The following is a 16,363-nucleotide window of genomic DNA, read 5'->3' as shown; positions in this document are numbered from 1 at the left end:
CCCCAACCAAACAAAGACGGCAGCAGGTTTTCAAACAGTCGCTTCCCAGAAAGTTGGCTGCGGTAGAGCTGGGCTGCGCTGGCACCTAGCTGGTCCCGGCCACCGGAGAAAGCGGCAGCGAGTTGGTGCCGTCGCCTGAGAGGACCCCGGCAGCCGTCGGGAGTCCCTGTACGTGGGTGCTCTGCCCATTTGCTTCTGTGCATTGAGCTGGTTTGGGTGCTGGGAGTGGCGTGGGAAAGGATGAGAGGAACTCCCGGCAGAGGTGCCAGCACAGGGAGTGTGCAGCAGGACAGGGTTTCGGGGCCCGCGGCTGCGCGGAGGCTGGTGCGGTGCTGAGGTTCGGTGTCGGAGCTGGGAGTGGCACCCCCGATCAGGAGTGCTGTCCTCCAGCTGAACTCAGAAGCCTGCCCAGCAATTTTCCAGCGAAGTGCAGATTCCTTTAGATACTGCCCATGTGTTGGTGGACGAGCAAGAGATGAAATAACAGAGCTGTGTGAGTGCTGCTTTTGGCTCTTACTTTAGTGCTTTTCTTTCCCCTCCCTCCTGCACTCCCAGGCTTCTGCTGAGGACAGACTATTTCCAGCCACCTCCGCAGGTGAACTGCTCTGCTCCGGTGCCAGTGGGGTTGGGAATAATTGTCTCTAAACGCTGCCTGAGGCTGAGGGCGCTTGTCCCGTGTGTTGCGCCGACTTGAAACTGGCGCTTCATTTGTCCTTCCTATTAATTGGCTTTGGGTTGTGGTGGCGACTAGAGAGCTCTCCTTGAGGCCCCGGAAATCCAGGTGATCAGTGGGTCATTCTGCTCACAACACTGGCATTCCTTTATCATCGTGAGGTGTGAGCACCCTGTAGCAGGCATTGCTTAGCATTTGTGTGGGTTGCACTGCAGCACTGGCTCAGCCCACAGCCTCTGGATGCTGGTGTTTTTCCTGTGCTGGGAGATCTTTGGTCTGCCTCCCTGTTCAGTCTGTCACTCCCTATGAGAGTATGGCACTTCTACGAGAGTAGGGGTAGATGTGTGTGTGGCTTCAGAGGGCACAGTTTGTGTGGCTTCCTTAGAGGAATTGCAGGGTGGAGCATTTGTCCTCAGAGGACTTGGAAACTTTTCATCCAAATGTGTAGAAACAGCCTTCGTTGTCATTGCAGGGAGTTGAGAGAGTTTCCAATGGCTGCTTTGTTGAGTAGCTACATAGATTTGGAACAACAAAAATAGGAAAATTTGGGATTTTCCTCTTATCTGCAGAAGGATGTGAATTTAGCAATTTAGTTGAAATACTTACAGGTCTATTAAGCCATCTGTAGTAGTTTCTGAACTCTCTTGAGGTCTAAGGCTATTCTTGCAGTGCACACTGGTAGCTAGGCCATGAACAGGTTTAGAACTTCATGACTGCCCCTGGATGTGTCAGTGCATACATTTGTATCTTTCAGGGCTTTTAGCTTAAAAACTGTGCCTTGATGTTCATATTCTTGCAACACTCTTCCGTCCCAATGCTTTAGGAATATACCTGCTTAATGCTAAATTTAGTCCTGGTTTCACCACAAGGAATAAATACTATGTTCCACTTTTTAGTGATTTATTTGTTTCTTCTTCAGGTGTGTAAAAGACTAGAAATTCAAGGTGTGCTTGTGGCATTGCCAGTGCAGCTCTGCTGGAAGGACTGTGTATGTGGAGAGCAGTGACTCAAAGTACATAACACTTTACAGAGAGGCACAGGTAGAGGCAGGACAGTGTGATACTTGGCATTTATTATTCTTGTCTGAATACTAAAGTTCACCTTGATGCATTTGTTCAGTGTGAGGGCAAAGATAGATTTTGGAGCCAGAATGTGAAATCTAACCTGCTCCTCTCCCAAAGGCCTCCAGGTGCTCTGTGAAAGCATCTTATTCCTTCAAGCTGTGGTTCCACCTTAATAGCATGTTTGGATGCTCCAAATAATTTCTTAATACACACCCAACCTCTGCCAGATACAGAATCACAACCATGCTGAGTTTGTAAAATGTTGAGGGTCACCTCTGGATTTTGGGCTGTGGGAGGGTTGATCCAGCTTTTTGTTCAAGGCTATCAAAGTGTGATTTTATACCGTGTCTCTGCTCTGTGGTGTGTGGCCTGGGACCCTTTCACCAATAAGGGAGGATTTTCCAGTATTCCTGATACTGTTCCCTTTTTCCTCTCAAAGGTGAGGTAACAGTACTAACAATACTAACAGTGTTGTCATACTGTGCTCCTAAACATCCCAAGACACTCCTCTTTTATCTTCCCACCATATCTCTATACCCTATTCCCCAATGGCTTCAGGCTGTAGTAGCATTGTCTGAGGCAAGAGCAAACTATGTGTACCATTGTACTCACAATTTTTTTTTCTGCAGCCCCCAACATTGTTAAAGAAACCTTGTGGAGATCCAACTTTCTTCTGTGTTCACATTTGCAAATCTTAAGGTAGAACCATAAATTTTTGTGTTTTCCATGTAAGGATCTGATTTTTAAAGTATGGCCGGGTAGGGGTGGCTCCTCAACTGCTCTGAAAGCACAGCCTAAACGAATGAAGCAGTTGTCAGAGTAGGTGATAGAGCCAACTGAGCTGCAGACTCTAAACAGCTCACTTCAAATCCTGGGCCAGACCCAACCCTTTCTCTCTGCCATTCTGATGTCTGAAGTACAACTTGATTAAAATCATCTTCTGAGGTTATCCCTTCAGAGGGGAGCTAGCATGGCTCAGGTAGTGGCAGCAGCGTCTAAATTCATCCAACCCATCATCACCTTTTGAAAACCTGTAACAGAACTGCTCGTTCACCAATTTTACAAAGAAAGGGTAAGGTACACTACACTCAGTGCTGTTAGATGATGTTATTGTTCCATAAGGCTTGGTAAATCCCACAGAACAGTGGCACTGAGTAAAATTGCAGCCTAGGATAAATGACCATTTTTCCCTGGCACAGATCTTTCTCTTTGGCAACATTGCAGCATTGGACACCTAATACTGTTCATCTTTTTCTGGGCTAAGTTCCACTGAACCACCTTGGCCAGCTCATTGCCATTCTTGAGGTTGTCCTGTGCAGGGCCAGGAGTCGGACTCAATGATCCTTGTGGGTCACTTTCATCTCGGGGTATCCTGCAATTCTGTGAGCCCTTTCTGATTACTTATCTCCACAGAGACTTCCCAGTCTGTCCCTGTTGCAGTGAAACTTTCTCTGCATGAATAGCAAAGAACTATCCATGTTCCTTGTGAGGTGTGCCAGACAGACTCTGGAACAGGACCCAGATGGCAGGAAGCCCAGTGGAGGATTGTCCTGCCCATGAACACAACTGTGTTCAGAGCACAGTTCTCTGCAGGGATTTGGCCATCCCTAGTAGACTCATTCCTTCCACAATTCCTTGCTCTACTTGATGCACTTCTTGCTGTCTGAATCTGTATCTGAATCCCAGCACTGTCTTCCCTGTGCTTCTCGGAGATGTTTTTAATAATTTTGTCCCCTCCAAGCTGATGCAGAGTGAAAAAGGACTTTCCTTGTCAGGTTTTGCAGCAGCTATTCAGAACACTACAGGAAAGCAACAAAACTAAACAAGACGGATGAGTATCCCTCCCCAGCTTCTTGCAGCTGCTCCAGCTTCCCAGGCTGTGCTGGAGGTCTGAGAAGGGGGTCTGGAAATCAGACACAAAGGAAAGTGGGGGCAAGAGAGTCTTGTCGAGCTGTTCCTAATCACAAGGCCCAAGATCTGACAGATTTGGCTTGTGTCTCTTTACAAGGTCCAGGAGGATCAATCCCCTTTTGGCAACATTGCATCCATTGTTAATGAGGCAAACCGTTTCCCATGCCTTGGTAAACTGGCCTTGCACTGTACAAAGAGCACTGAAAGGAGAGACATAGCCACATCCAACTTTGTTCTTCATTATCTGACATGGACCGCTTTAGGGCAGGAGTATTTTGCACTCTGTGCAGCACAGCAAGCCTTTAACCTCAACATGCTTTGGGCTGTTAACAACTTGAAGTGTCTGTTTTCAATTGTTGAGACCAGACAATAAGCTGTATCTTCTTGCTCTGCATCTTCATGCTCCCTGTGGGTCCCAGCTTTTGCGTCTCTGCTTCCTCCTCTTCAGCCACATCTGTTCTCAGCGTCAGCAGTTTGTCTCTCTCGTGAAACCTGTTGCTCCACCTCTGTACCTGCTGCCTCATGACTTTGTTGCTCCTGAAATAGTGGGTGGGAGCTTTTTGCTCTGATTAAGACCATCTGTACATACATGCCTCCATGTCTCCAGGGCTATTCCATCTCTGGGCCAGGCTGGCCATGGGTGTGCTGTCTTGCAGCTGAAACAGCCATTGAGAAAACGCAGCTCCAGGGCAGCACAGCGACCTGTGCCATGACTGTTGAGGGATTAACTCTTCCTTGCTTCACCCCAGCATGAATTCTAGAAGCAGCTTTGCTTGTACCTCACAAGGATAAAAACTGCCTGTGTCCAGAGCAGCTGTGAGACAAAAGGGACAAGTTAATCTTCCCAGGCTTGAGCCAGCTCCATGGTCACACAACTAATGTTTCACTCTTGGGGAATCTGGCATTCAAAGAGAGGTAATCAGGGCTTCAGAAGAACTGTGGGAGAGACAGGTGACAGTGGCTGGCGTGGATGTGAGTGCAGGCAGGTGAGGGAGCTCTACCCCAAGGACTTGCAGGATAGACACTGGGGAGGTCCTCTCTCAGGTTCACCTCCTGGAGTTGGGGCTTGCACAAGCACAGGAACAAGCTGTGCAGAGGAAGAGCCTGCTTGGCTTAAGGCTAGTGGTTACATTATTTGAGTTGTAGGAAGCCTGAATTCATGTTCTTCCTCTTTTTTAGACCTTAAATACACTCTGCTCTGAAAGGAAGCCTGAAGCATGCTGTCTTCTTTCTCCTCGTCTCTTGAGGCTGTTTCATTTTGTATGTAATATTATCTGGGCCAGAGCATATGGGAACTAATGAAACAATCCTGGTAATCGGAAGGCTGCTCCAGGCTCTAGACTGTGTTTCTGTGGCTATAGCTGCATGCAGAGTTATGGAATAGAGCATTATCAGCAGTAATACTGGGGTAAAGGACGTTTCTCAGCTACAACTAAGTATATAAAAACTTCAGGCATTGCAAGCATTCAGCAGCAGCTGAAGAAAGGGTGGCTAATCTGAAATTTGGACAGACACCTAAATTGGCAGGCTGGAGTAAAATTCCTGTTGCAGGTGTGGTTGTGTAACAAGGCAAATGTATATGTCCTTCTGACTCTGTAAGGTCTCAGAAGCCAACCCACTAAAGGGGAAAACTTGTAGCCTGTGGTGCTGCATGACAGCCCTCTCTGATTGGAAAGAAGTAAACTGAGTGATCCAGTCATCACATCCCCCACCGGGATCCTCATCCCACTGCAAAATACAAGGGGTGTGGGGGGGAAGACACTTCCATACCATGAGAAGCCATTGCAGCTTGCAGGGGATTAATCTGTGGCTGCAGAATGTGGGATTTGCCAAAGGACTTGCAGCTGTGGCTGGAACACAGTGTGACAGCCGGGGAGGCGGAGGCAAGCAGGATTTCAGAACAGGGGACTTTTATTGCCACAAATACAAAGACAGCACCTGGTCTTTGTATCGAAATGCCAGCCAAGCCAACTTTGTGGTGCTGCTATATTTTAGAAATAGCAAAGATTGAATCAGTTGAGATGAGACTGTTTCGGGATTTTCTGGAGGAGATGCATCCTCTCTGTGTTTGTGATATCTACAGAAAGGGAAAGTGTTAGAGGCAGAGGGTGAGCTCACACAATTGCTGTGAATTTTCTTACACAGATATGCTCCCTTTACCCATCCTCCTGAAAAAACACCAATTAACTTCTCTCGAGTGGTGTAAGAAACGATTAGAGGAACCATGTCGCTCTCAGCCTGGTTCTGGAAAGCAAAGGGAACCTCATCAGTCACAGGTCTAGGAAAATCCTTGAATCTTTCCCTCTCATTGAATTGATTTTTGTTTTTCCTTGTGCAAAAGTTATTGGAGAGTAACAAACACCTTGAGGGCCAGGTGAGTGTAAAGATCTCACTCTTTTGTGAATGTGTAAGTTGATAATGTGTGTGCACAGCACAGGCTGCAGCTCCCTGGGGAAAATACCCTCTGGAGAGGGAGAAGGAGGAGAAGGTGATGGACTCAGTGTGGAATTGGGGAGCACATTTAGTACAGGAAAACTGTGAGTTTGCAGCAAGACCTGGATAAATAAAGTTATAAGTAGAGATGGGGCCAGGCCAGGCCGTTGCAAGGGCTGACTGTGGGACTTTTGAATTGGCCTTCCAGTAGTTGAAGGGAGCTTACAAGGAACATGAAGAGATACTTTCTACAAGGGCATCTAGGGAAGGGACAAAGGGGAGTGGCTTCAAACTGTCAGAGAGTAGGTTTAGATGAGATATTAGGAAGTCTTCCCTGTGAGGGTGGTGAGGCCCTGGCACAGGCTGTCCAGAGAAGCTGTGGCTGTCCCTGGAAATGTTCAAAGCCAGGTTGGACGGCGCTTGGATGAACCTGGGATAGTGAAGGTGTCCCTGCCCATGCCAGAGCAGTGGAACAAGATGAGCTTTAAGGTCCCTTCCCACCCAAAGCCTTCTGGATTCCTCAAATCAGGAGAGATAATGAGATGCTGGAGTGAGTCCAGGGAATGGCAGTGAAGCTGGGGAAGGGTCTAGAGGGTAAATCTTATGAGGAATGCCTGAGGGAGCTGGGGTTGTTTAACCTGGAGATAAGGAGGCTAGGGGTAACCTTATCACTCTCGACAACTACCTGAAAGGTTTCTTCTCCCTGTGAACTAGTGACAGGACAAGGGCATAGCTTCAGGCTGAGCTAGGGGAGGAGTCTGGTTGGACATCAGGAAAAATTTCTTCACAGGAAGGGTTGTCAGGCATTGGAATGGGCTGCTCAGGCACATGATGAAGTCACCATCCCTGGAGGTGTTTAACAAAGGACTGGATGTGGCACTCAGTACCATGGTCTAATTGACAAGGTGTTGATCAAAGGTTGCACTCAGAGGTCTTTTCCAACCTAGCTGATTTCTGTTATTCTGTAATCTTGGCGGAAGTTGCTGGAATACTGTATTTTATGGATAGACCCATATTGCTTTCACTGGTAACCCTTTTCCCCTACCTGACAGGGGTGGAATATCTGTTGTGCACTTTGTTCACCCTCAAGGTGTAAGTGAGCAGGGTTGGAGATGGTTTTTGACCTGCGCTTAATGTCTGCACTTACCTCCTGCATCTCCTGCTCACCTGCTGGATTCTGACCCCCAGCCTGCTTTGCAGTATCTTCTCTGAAATAGCTTTTCAGGTCTTGGTCTACCTCTGATCAATAAATAGATATTTTTAAAAGCCCTGCTGCAAGAGGCAAGTGCTGTTCTTGAAGGATAAGGAGCTTGAGTGAAGCCTTGAGCATTGATGGTATCTCCGTGGAGCTCCTGTCCATAGCCATGAAGCCATCCTGGCCAAACTCCTCATCCTGCTGCTCCTCCAACAAATGGAGGGTTCTGAGGGAGCACAATTGGGAATGCTGAGTTTATGTGGGGTTAGTGGGGCAGGGATGGTCTGTGCCTCCTGTGAACTTTTCCCAAGCCCAGGAAAGCAGGGTAGGGTGGTAGGATCTCAGTCGAAGGCTGGGGAAGGGCTGAAGGGGTTGAGCATGTGATGAAGGACGGATTTGGGACATGGGGATGATATACAGAGAGCAACACTCATTGGAGAGGAAACTGGAGGAGATGTAGTGTGGAGTTGGTGCTCCTCCAAGGTGGTCTCCTCATCTTCCCTGTGAAGGCTGGGTGAAGGCTGCAGCTGTGGCTGTTGGCTTTCCTGACATTTATGTAAATGATATGTTTCTGTCACCAGCTGCTCAGATACTCCAGTGTCCTCTGCCTGTGTCTGGAGACAGAGTATATTTCCAGGGCTTAAGCTTCTCATACTTGCAGCTTTAAGGTGGTGGTCTCCTTGGAGCATCTTTTGATGTGGAGAAGGTTGAGAATTTCTGACCTTTTGTTCTTGCTCTGCAGTTGTACTGTCTGCATCCAAGGATGTCTGTTTTCCAATATCCCCTGCCTCAGCTCTTATCTACAAGGTCCCTAATACACACAAGCAGGGCATGGGGTGGCTTCTAGACATAAACAGAGCTGGATCAAAGTAGAGCCTACATCTCTGTAACTAATGTGTCTTCCTTTTGTCATAGAACAAGTAAGATGCAGAGGGGCAAAACTCCTCTATCAAATTATGTGACTCAATTTCTCCCTGAGGCTGATGTCCAATAGTCTCTGTGCTTTCTTGGCCAACATAAAACATTACTGTCTTTTTTAAGATCCACGTGTACCTTGGGAAGTGTGTGTTGAAAAGATTCTTATATCACATCTGCTTGGCAGCAGCCACTTGAGGTAGTCTTTAATTGGAAGTGTTTTGCTGCCTTCTGGGAATTCTTAGAAGATACTGATTTTAGTGAACTAAAACCTAAAAGTATGTCCTTTAGGGAGTGGTTGCAGTGCTGAGGGCCCAAGAAATGCCTACAGATTAAGGAATTTGGTAGAAAAATATTCTCCACCATAGTCATTTAGACACATACATGTGCATGTATAGACATATATAGGTATATTCCTCTGCAGTATAGGCATGTACCTGGTGTGAGAGAGGAAGCACAGGAAGTGCTTATATTATACTTATAGTTGTGCCTTCTTTATGAGCATATCAGTGGTTGCATTTGCTTCTCCCAAAGGTACAGGACAGTGTTGTCTCCAGACCCAAGGATAGGGTCTGCAGCACCAGCAGTTCGCACATGGATTTTCTACAGTTCTTCTTGCTGTGACCTTCTGGGCCACCAGGGAAACACAATGGGGTCCTGCCAGCCTTGCGCGATGAATTGTCACTTGCCAGGACTCTCTCCAGGCTTCCTGAGACATTGAGTTGCTGGTTGAGATCCTGACTGCTTCTGATTCCTCACTGTGCTGCTGGCAGGGTGGGATTGATGTCCAGTTTAGGACACTGGGCAGAGCCAAGCCCATCACCATCCTCTGTACCCTTGGCAGACTGGGGGACCAAGCTGGATCCCTCTTTCTAAAGGGGCTCCACGTGAGCAAGGGCTGTCCATATTCATTCTGGTGGGAAGAGCCACCTCCTTCACCCTTTCCACCTGGGAACCGTGTCACTGCTGGGGATGGCAACACATGGACGCAGAGCAAGAGCCAGCAGCCTGGCAGCAAGGCACTAGCTGAGCCTGAGCACCATCACGGGGCATAGAGCTACCTGGGGGGTGCCAGCATCCCCACCACAGACACACTCCAGGGATGTAGGTGCTGGGCGCAGGAGGAGTTCTGGCAGCAATGGGCCGGCTGGATGACCATGCCAAGAGGAGGATCGTGGAGCTGCGCAGGGCTGGGCTGAGCTTCCGCAAGATCAAGAAGGTGCTGGAGCTGGATGACATCCGGGTGACGCCACAGGCCGTGTACCTCTTTCTCAAGAGGAAGAGTGTGGAACCAGGGTCAGCAGCAGCTGGCTGGGATGGGGACCAGCCCTGGCCCCCACAGCAGGGGCATGAGGCTGAGCCCCCCAGGCTGCTGGGCACCCGGCACCCTGCACTGCCCACTGGGGATCCTATGGGCAGCCGGGCACCCTGCTGTGCTGGCAGCCAGGACACCAAGGAAGGCATCCAGATTGTCAGTGTGGCCTCACTCTGCAAGGACACTGGGCATCTTGGGGACACTTTGGCTATGGAGCTGGCCCCTGCGAATGGTAAGGCCTAGCCCCACTGGGGTTTACCATGGCCACTTCCTGGCACTGCTGGGCTCATGAAAGGGCCCCATTCCCCACTGGAGACCCGTCAAGGGCCTCTTTTTGAGGTGTTTCTCTCTCTATTGTTGCAGGTGATGATAGCTCCACAGGCACAGCCCTGGCTTCAGGGACTGCTCTGGGGGGTCTTGCCCCCCTGCCCCAGCCACTGTCCAGCCAAGCGCAGCTGGTAACACCCTCGACCCAGAACTCAGCCCTGATGGTGAAAAAGAAGACAGTGAACAGGGCTATCCTCCTGCAGAAAAAGGTAGGATGGCAGGATGGGAGAGTCCCAGTGCTCCAGCCAGGAGCTGCTGCCATCAGGCCAGCCCTGCACAGAACCCTGCTGCATTTACACCATGTGGTGGGGTAGGCTTGTGGGGATGAAAAGCTCCCAGAGTGTCCCCAACCTCTGCTAGCTGCACTCCCCTGCAATGCTAACCCTGGCACTTGGCAAATATATCTGGGAAGCCCCTCTGGGTGGGGGTGAGGCCATGCGCCCCCCCCCCCACCTCCAGCCAGCACTCGCTGCTGGCCATGGAGATGCCAGTCATGCCAGGCTTGGCCTCCAACCAGCAGGTCACAAACCTCTTTTTAAGGCTTGGTGTCAATACCATCTCAGGAGGTTCTTCCAGCCACCCAAGGCTATAAAGCAAAATCCAGAGTATGTTGTTTCTGTCCCTGCAGAGAGCAAACACAAGCCTGGCATCAGCATGGGCAGCCCCACTGCCATTCAGCGGCACTCACCCAGGATGGATCAGCATGTGCTAACAACATGGTGCACCAGGAGCTCCTATGGAGCAGCAGCTTAGGGGCTGGGTGGGACTGAAGTGCAGCTCATGGTGAGGTCTAGAAGTCTGCAGCAAGGTGATGCTCTTCTCTGAGCTTTGTAGCTAAGTGCAGAATAAATCTCTTGTTAAATGCCATTGAACGAGCAGCTGATAATACTTCACATTCCCTTCTCTCCTGCCTCCCACTATTCCAGGTCAAAGATGTCAGTACTCAGACTGCCTTGCCAAACTCTGTGGGTCCAGGAAATCACAGCCTTGCTTGGGGTGGACCAGTGCCCCCCACTGCTCCCAGCTGCCCTGCCATTGCTGAGAAGCTGGATGCTGTACAGATGGAGGTGCAGAAGCTGAGCCAGGCCCTGCATGCAGTGCTGGAGCGGCAGTGCTGCCTGGAACGCCAGCAGGAGCACCAGCAGCGGCTGCAGCAGGAGGTGCTGATGACACTGCAGCAGCTCAGCTCCACCATGAGCCACGGCGCTGTGCCAGCCACCCAGCCCTGCGGCCCCTTCAGCAGCATGGCTGAGCCCTCACCCACGATGGCAAACTTCAGCCAGTTCAAGATGGAGCTGATATGAGCTCCCGCAAGGCCTGTGTGTGCCAGCAGTGCTGTGCTAAGGAAGCCGGGAGGAAGAACCATCTCTCAGAGGCTGCTCAAGGATTACATGCAGCAGCCAGCAGATAAGGTCCCTGGTACCTCATGTTCCCAGACCTGCTGACTGGAAGGCGCTGCCTGGCACAAGAGGCTGGACAGTGGAAGGCTGAGGCTTTGCTCCTCCTGTGCTGCTGATCCTGGCTGGCACTGAAGCTGGCTGGGACCCATGGACCTCAGCAGAAGGCAGTTGCCTGTAAGGAGAAGATGAAGCTAATGTGGACCCAGCAGGGAGGTGGGACTCCAAGGATACAGGAGGCTTCCTTCTCGTGAGGATCAATGCCATGATGATCAATCTTGCCCTCGCCTCCAAAGAACCTTGTTCAGTAAAAATCTGTCTACACCACGGTTCGGAACCAGTGTGTGATCAGTATCCACATATTCCCTACCCCTCACCTGGCCTGTGAGCAGGCTGGATCTGTCTGGGTCACTATCACCATGCACAGAACTGCACAGGGTGCAGAAACTCATGAGGTGAGACCAGCACTCCACACACGATGTTGTTGGAGCTTGGTATCAGGTGCTGCACCATTAGGAATAGATCAGACTTGTAGGAAACAATCTTTACTGAGGAGATTCCATCCTCCTCACCCCACAGACCCAGCAGATCTGGAGTCTGGTACTGGTGCTGCCCACTGTCTTGGCAAGATATGGGCAGGACCAGGACCATACCAGTAAGAGTTGTACCTTGGCAGGAGCTGATTAACTGGGTGTTCAGCTCTCTAACTAATTTCCCTGGGCAGGATACCCTCTGTTGTGATCCCAGTAGCAAGGGCTCTCTCTAGAGCAGAGCTGCTCTAGCAGAGCAGACCAAAAGGGCACAGGGGAGGCTGGAGTCCAGAAGGACCAGAGACTGGCCTTGTCTATCAGGAGGAAAGGTCTGATGGCAGTGGCCTTGGCTCAGCACCCAGTAGTGAATCCTGAGAGGAGGCAGAGTATGTGTTCTTCCTCTGCATCAGCCAAGCAGGCTTTTGTCTGCACGGGCACCACGCTTGGCACAACCTGTGCCTTTGAGAATTTCCCAGCCTTTTTCTCAGGTCTCTTTGAGTCCAAGGTCAAAATTAAGAAAGGTAATAACCAATTGAAGTGTTTGTACACAGACACACATATAGAGATGTACACGTATGCACAGATGTAGATGCATGGGGCAGGTCTGTGCAGCAGCCCCAGTGTTTGAGGGAGCAGGACACCCACTCTGCTCCCCCAAGACACATTGCTGGCTCCAGGGCTGTGCCCAAGAGAACTAGAAATCTGCTGCCATCTGCCTGCAGTCATTCATTTCGATGTTGGTGTAATTTTGGGGACATCTGAAAAGCAACAGATGAAGAAAAACACATTATCAGTTGCTCTGCTCTTTTGCACAAGGCAGCTAATCTGCACCTCAGGTTTGAAAAGAAGAGGCTGGAGGACCAGCACTCAGCAGTCACAGTTTCCTAATGTCTGTTAAAGTTTCAGAGAAAAACAGGAGCAGAACAGCTGCTATTCCCTGGCACATGTACATAAAACCATGCTGGTTTCTGAAAGAGCTTCCCTAAATCTGACTTGGGCTATTTCTTAAATTATTTAAAAAAAATAAATGTATCTACCAATATATATACTGGGTTTTCTATTCCCCAAATGTATTCTAAGAACTTTCCTCATTTCTAACTCTTGCACATCAGCCCTTTATCCAGTGCTAAAAAAAACCCAGCAAAACTTAATAAAAATAAATCACCTGGGCTTGTTAAATAACCATCCACTGTAACATTTATTTCAGACAGATGTACAGCCTGAGTGTTCAGCTGCTGTTTGCCTCCTGACCACATTAGGGAACACCAAGTTATTATTTAATGTGGTGTCATGTTATAATGTGGAAGGTGTTTCCCACCCAGGTAATCCTAAGGTGTTTGTCAATTCCATCCTGCTCCAAGGAAGAGCTCTTCCCTGTGGCCACAGCATCATCTGTTGTGTGCCACATGCCTTCAGCTTTCTACTCTCCCACCACAACATGTTGTCAGTGCCACTGATGGCCCTTACACTGCACCTGCTGATACTCCCAGCATCATCCAGGATTTACTGGTGTTATCTCAACCTCCCGCAAAACCTGCAGTCTGCTCTGTCAGAAACAAAGGGGCTTTGTGAAAAGGTAGGGATTTTGCTGCAAGAATGCAGAGCAGCATGTTGAACAGTCTGCAGGCCGTGTAGCTGAGTGAAGGAGCCAGTCTCTGTGCAGCATTTAGAGAGGAGGCCCTGGGGAAGGAGAGGGTGGAGGATGCACAGCAGATACCGTGGTGGTTTCTCAACTTTTGATGAAATAGAAAGCCAGGCCAACAAACAATAAGAGCAGCAGGAGAGATCCCATAACAAACAGGGAAATTTCCCAGCCCTGGAAGGAAGATGAGGCAACAAAGGCATAGAAGAGGCATTACAGCCATGACCTTTCCCAGCACTGGGGGCCCTAAGAGGTCACACAATCAGAGTCATAGAATGGGTTGGATTGGGCCAGGTTGGGTTGGGTTGAGTTGAAAGGAACCTTTAAAGGCCATCTAGTACAATCCCCTGCCATGGACAGGAACATCTTCCGCTATCCTAGGTTGCTCCAAGCCCCACCCAACCTGGCCTGGAACACTTTCAGGGGTGGGGCAGCCACAGCTTCTCTGGGCAGCAACAGGTTGGGCTGTCTCAGCCTCCCACTCTTTTTCTTCCGTTGCAGCCCTTGTGACATCACAGCTCTGGACAGTTCCAGCCTGGGTGCCAGTAGCTGCTTGGGGCTTCCCAACTGTGTAAGCAACAGGTCCAAAAGCAAGAGACTCCCCACTTAAGGCCAGTGGCTTGCCCACATGTGCCCTCTCCTGTAGAGATGTCACCTAGCCCTGGTCCTAGCCCCGCTGACTGTGCTGGAAGCAGAGTCCCTCCTACTTACCACCGCTGTATGACATGAATGGCATATTTTTGGGGGTGACGCACTCGGGACTGGTTTTCAGAAGTCTCCTATCCATGAAGAAGAGATGACCAGGAATCCCTGGAGACAGGTTTTGATGGACTGCTCCTGTTCTTGACTGTTGAGCCCACACCTGCTGAGCCCAGACATTCACCAGTGAGTCCACACAGGTCATGTTAAGCTCTGCCAAGAAACAACAGTGCATTTTGGGTGGTCAGAAACCCTCTGGTGTCAGGGATCATACTGCTCCCATGACTTTGTGCCTTGCTGCTCATGCTCTTCACCTTTCTCTCCCCCCTGCTCTGAAATCATGCTGCTGTGCTGCATCACAGGTAACTTGGGCACATGCTCAACTTTTCTTTTGGTCACAAAAGGGACTTGAGGTCATCATCCTATCCAACAGAATACTTTTTACTGCGCTTTGTACGTCTACCCACTAGTCAGAATTGACTGAAATTGTTCAACTGGTCAAAAAGGCATTTGGGTTAGGGAGACAGAGCATGGCAGCAAAGTCTTCTCTTCCTTACAAATCCAGCCAAAACCCAGAAAACATTTTTTCCTATCCTTCAAAAGCTGTAGTCCCTAAGGCTTCCAGAAGTGACTGTTTGGTCTGGGTACTTTGAATAAATGCAAGAGTTGGGAAGCAGAATCCTCTGGACTGCAAAGGGCTGTTTGCTTTGTGAGTTTAGGTTTGTCTGGCAGACCCCACAAGGATCAGCAAAGACTGCCATTCCTCATGGGGCACTCCAGCTTGGCCTCAAGAGGAGCCCAGGTCAGGTTGTCTCCTGCTCCCCTCACTGAAATCCCAGTGCCCACCACTGATCCTCAAGGTCCCCTCACTCCAGTGCCAGCCTGCAGGGTGGGCTGGAGCAGGGACTGTCCTGATAAGGCAGCTGTGGATGAGCAATTACAAGGGAAGAGGGCACTTGAACTGGGCACAAAGAGCTGAGTATCAACCTTGCAGGTAGAGGTCAGAGACACTGGAGGAACACTCCTCCTCCAAGGAGTTCACCAACACCCTCTCCAGACTTTTCAGCATCCTCCTGTGGTGCAGGGTTCACATGGAACAGTCTAGGGAAAGAGGATATGTGTTTTTTCTGGGTGCAGTTCAGGACTGGTAGTAAGCTCCTGGCTATGTGTCCCTTCCAAAACACTTGGCTTCATCCCACCCTCCTCTGCCTCCCATTCTTCTCTGCCCTCTCCTGCCAGGTGAGTCTTTACTTCTGGCCTTCTACCACTGTACACCAGCTTGGCTCCTTTGACAGCCTCCCAGGTGAGTGAAGAAGGGGCATGTTCCTCATCTCACGAGGGCCAGGACAGAGCAGTCTCTTATGCTGGGAGAGGAGGGAGACACCCACTCTTGCCCCTCTCAGAAGGATGGAAGAGGAATTCCCATTTTGCCAGATCTTGGCATGCTGATCCAAGTGTAGTCTTTGCAGAGGCTGGAGACCCTCCTGTACATTTACATCTCCCTGTACATTCCTGACTCTGGGTCAGCACTGAGACACAGGAATTGGTTTCCACAGATGGGCTGAGATTGGAGGGTGTGCTGGCAGTTTCCCTGACTGCCCCCACCACCATGAGAGACGTGGAGCATGTAAATGTAACCCTGCAGAAAGATATCCTGATCAGTGTCACACTATGACATGAAATAACTCGCGCAAGCACACTTAGATTAAAAGAGTAAAAGGAAGTAACTTTTGTTTCTGACTTTGCAATGCATAGAATTCTAAAAATGATAGTGGATTGGAAGATGAAATTGCTACTTCTCTAACTACACTGGTTAAACTAACAGTCTATCAATTCTCTCTTCCTACAAAGAATGTAAAACAATTATTATTTACATGACAGTGCGTGAGAAACTTTAGTAGAAATATGTAAACATCAGAAGGTATAGAAAACTTTTAAAAGAACTTTTAAAAGAACAGGGTGACAGATCAGGGCTCAGCCTGGCCTGAGCAGAGACAACTCAAATGAAATACGTGGACACCTTGATATCACAGAATCATCATAGAATGGTTTGGGTTGGAAGGGACTTTAAAGCTCATCTTGTCCCACCCACTGCCATGGGCAGGGACACCTTCCACTGTCCCAGGTTCCACCAAGCTCCTCCAACCTGGTCTTGGACACTTCCAGGAATGGGGCAGCCACAGCTTCTCTGGGCAGCCTGTTCCAAGTCCATACAAGCCCACGTTGGAGCTGTAGGTGCAGGTGTTCTCTTGGGCTGGCAGC

General features: G+C 49.6%; 1 protein-coding gene across 1 annotated transcript; it reads left to right on the top strand.

Moving 5' to 3' along the window:
* LOC115497205 (uncharacterized) lies at nt 1-11,557 on the top strand. The gene is made up of 4 exons (XM_030284561.4): nt 1-168; nt 8,726-9,738; nt 9,870-10,042; nt 10,760-11,557. Exons 2-4 carry the CDS (start codon nt 9,330-9,332, stop codon nt 11,135-11,137), a joined length of 960 nt encoding a protein of 319 aa, XP_030140421.1. The 5' UTR covers nt 1-168; nt 8,726-9,329; the 3' UTR covers nt 11,138-11,557.
* Nucleotides 11,558-16,363: the final 4,806 nt, after the last annotated feature.

The sequence above is a fragment of the Taeniopygia guttata genome, chromosome 14 (assembly GCF_048771995.1).
Source record: "Taeniopygia guttata chromosome 14, bTaeGut7.mat, whole genome shotgun sequence".
Classification (NCBI taxonomy): domain Eukaryota; kingdom Metazoa; phylum Chordata; class Aves; order Passeriformes; family Estrildidae; genus Taeniopygia; species Taeniopygia guttata.
Note: the sequence above shows the minus strand (reverse complement) of the source record. Positions and strands in the feature narration are given on the sequence as shown.